The 2,525-nt window shown below is 51.3% G+C and overlaps 1 protein-coding gene across 1 annotated transcript; it reads left to right on the top strand.

Annotated features, from left to right (window-relative positions):
* Nucleotides 1-195: 195 nt before the first annotated feature.
* Nucleotides 196-2,412, top strand: DQ04_16511000 (sialidase; the record flags this gene model as incomplete). Its single annotated transcript, XM_009317479.1, has 1 exon — nucleotides 196-2,412. The coding sequence occupies one exon, from the start codon at nucleotides 196-198 to the stop codon at nucleotides 2,410-2,412; it is 2,217 nt and encodes a 738-aa protein (XP_009315754.1).
* Between the last annotated feature and the right edge of the window lie 113 nt (nucleotides 2,413-2,525).

The following is a 2,525-nucleotide window of genomic DNA, read 5'->3' as shown; positions in this document are numbered from 1 at the left end:
GTTCTTCTACCCTCTGTTGCTCCCCTTCACACTTCCTCTTTCTCTGCGACCGTCGACAGTAAGAGACACACTATAACCTGGTGCTGGTAAGGTTTTTAGGTTCACTTCTGGAGGCTGATTTCTTCACTAACTCCAGGTTTCTTGTGGTTGACCGAATCAAGGATAAGAAATTAAGAGTCTTGAAGGTCATTCGCAATGCTCTTGCAATCGCTTCTTTTACTTGGCGTCTTGTTTTGCGGCAGTGGACAAGCGGTGGACGTTAAGCCGGTAAGTGGTTGCAAGTCGTACAGATATCCGCTTTTTGAACGAGGAAAGACCCCAATGCCCTTCGAGCAGGACGATGGAGACGTTGTGCCGAGGGTGCCTCATTCCTTTCGGGTCCCCTCACTCGTGGAGGTGGACGGGGTGCTTGTCGCCATAGGAGACGCTCGGTATTTGACCTCCGATGATAACTCTTTTATTGAAACTGTGGCAATGTTCAGCGTTGATGATGGGGACTCGTGGAAATCGCAAACGGTAATCAAGAACAGCCGTGTGAACAGTAACTATTCTCGTGTGCTGGACCCGACGATCATCGTGAAGGGGAACAATATTTACGTTCTGGTGGGGAGCTACAATATAACTTCGATCTACTGGAATTGGCAGGAAGATGGAAGCGACTGGGAGCCCCTGCTGGTTGTTGGCGAGGTAGGAAGGACAGACCCTTGCGACATAAGATCTGCGAATATTTTGTGGTCGAAGCCTGTATCGCTGAAGTCTATCTATCCGAATGAGGTTGGGGGCTATCCGTCAGTGCAGTTTCTTGGTGGTGTGAGCACGGCCATTGCGTTGCAGAATGGAACGCTTGTGTTTCCGATTCAACGACTGACTATTGCGAACAATAACAAAATCGTATGGGTGTCTGTCATGTATTCAGAAGACAATGGTAAGACGTGGACGTTTGCGGAGGGAAACGCGGAGCAGGGCTGCTCTGAGCCGTCGATATTGGAATGGGAGGGAAAGCTCATCATGAATGCGAGACGGGACGATGGTTATCGTAGGGTGTACGAGTCGACGGACATGGGAGAGACGTGGTTAGAGGCGCGGGGTACGCTCTCTCGTGTGTGGGGCAACTCACCAAAACGTGTCGGCCCCGGTAGTCAAAGTAGCTTTATTCCGGTGACCATTGAGGGGGTGCGTGTGATGCTGTTTACGCACCCGCTAAATTTCAAGGGGAGGTGGGATCGTGACCGGCTCCACCTGTGGGTGACGGACAACAGGCGCATCTTTGACGTTGGCCAGATTTCCGTTGGTGACGAGAACAGCGCCTACAGTTCCCTGTTGTACACAAAGGGTGGTAAACTGTATTGTCTGCACGAGACCAATAAGGGTGAGGTGTACAGTCTTGTCTTTGCTCATTTGATCAACGAGCTGGAGTTGATAAAATCCGTGGTGAGGACATGGAAGGCACAAGATAACTACTTCTCGTACTTGTGTACTAATAATTGTCCTGTGCCTTTTCCTGCAGCTGGGCTTGTTGGGTTTTTGTCTGACCATGCAGATGTAGGGAACTGGAGAGACGTTTATCGCTGTGTTGATGCAACTGTGGTTAATGGTGAAAAGGTTCCCAACGGCTTCATATTTAAGGGACCCGACGGTGGGGCGCGCTGGCCAGTGAGCAAGCAGGGGCAGAACCAACGCTATCAGTTTTCAAACGACAGGTTTACGCTTCTGGCGACTGTGATAATCCATCACGTTCCAACTGGTGCGGAGCCTATTCCAATTCTGGGGCTTGAAAACGGCGGAGAACAGAGCGTCAGATTCTTGGAGCTGGCGTACACCAGCGAGAAAAAATGGCGTCCCACGTTTGGGGCGAAGGAGGCTCGTCCAACTTCGGCTTGGGAGCTGAACAAACCGTTCCAGGTGGTGCTCGCGATGGCGGGGAAGAGGCTCTACGCTTACGTTAATGGCAAGATGCTGGAGGGTTCCGGCGTGGAGCACGGGTACGACTTATGGAAGGTGGACATCTCCCACATTTACATTGGTGGGCGGGCGACGAAGAACACAGATGCAGGCAATCAGGTGACAGTGACCAACGTCCTTCTGTTCAACCGTAAGCTGAGCGACGACGAGTTGCGGTCATTTATGGTGACCGCTAACCAAATTACGGTGGCGCCAGGGCTGGAGGTGGAGGAGAAGCTGGAGTGTGTTGTTCAAGAAACCACCATCGAGCCCAGTGCTATTACTCCCTCTTCTGTTTTATCTGGAACAAAAGAATTTGATGAAGTGAATGCCAATACCGCAGCGACGGGAGAGAACAGTCCGGGAATGAGATGCGATGGCAGCCTCAGCCCAACATGTGTGACTATGTGTCACCTGCCCTTGCTTCTCCTCCTCCTCCTTGGTTTGGGGAGCTGTGTGGCTGCGTTGTGAGCGTAACAAAGTATATATGCCATGCGAACGAAACTCATGTGCGTCCCTGCTGAGTGAAGACATTTTGTTATTTGGGGGACTTTTAATTACTCTTGCTTTTGGTGCTGCCCCCT

Source organism: Trypanosoma grayi (genome assembly GCF_000691245.1).
Source record: "Trypanosoma grayi strain ANR4 Tgr_1651_V1, whole genome shotgun sequence".
In the NCBI taxonomy this organism is placed as follows: domain Eukaryota; phylum Euglenozoa; class Kinetoplastea; order Trypanosomatida; family Trypanosomatidae; genus Trypanosoma; species Trypanosoma grayi.
This window is presented reverse-complemented; position numbering and strand designations above follow the sequence as displayed.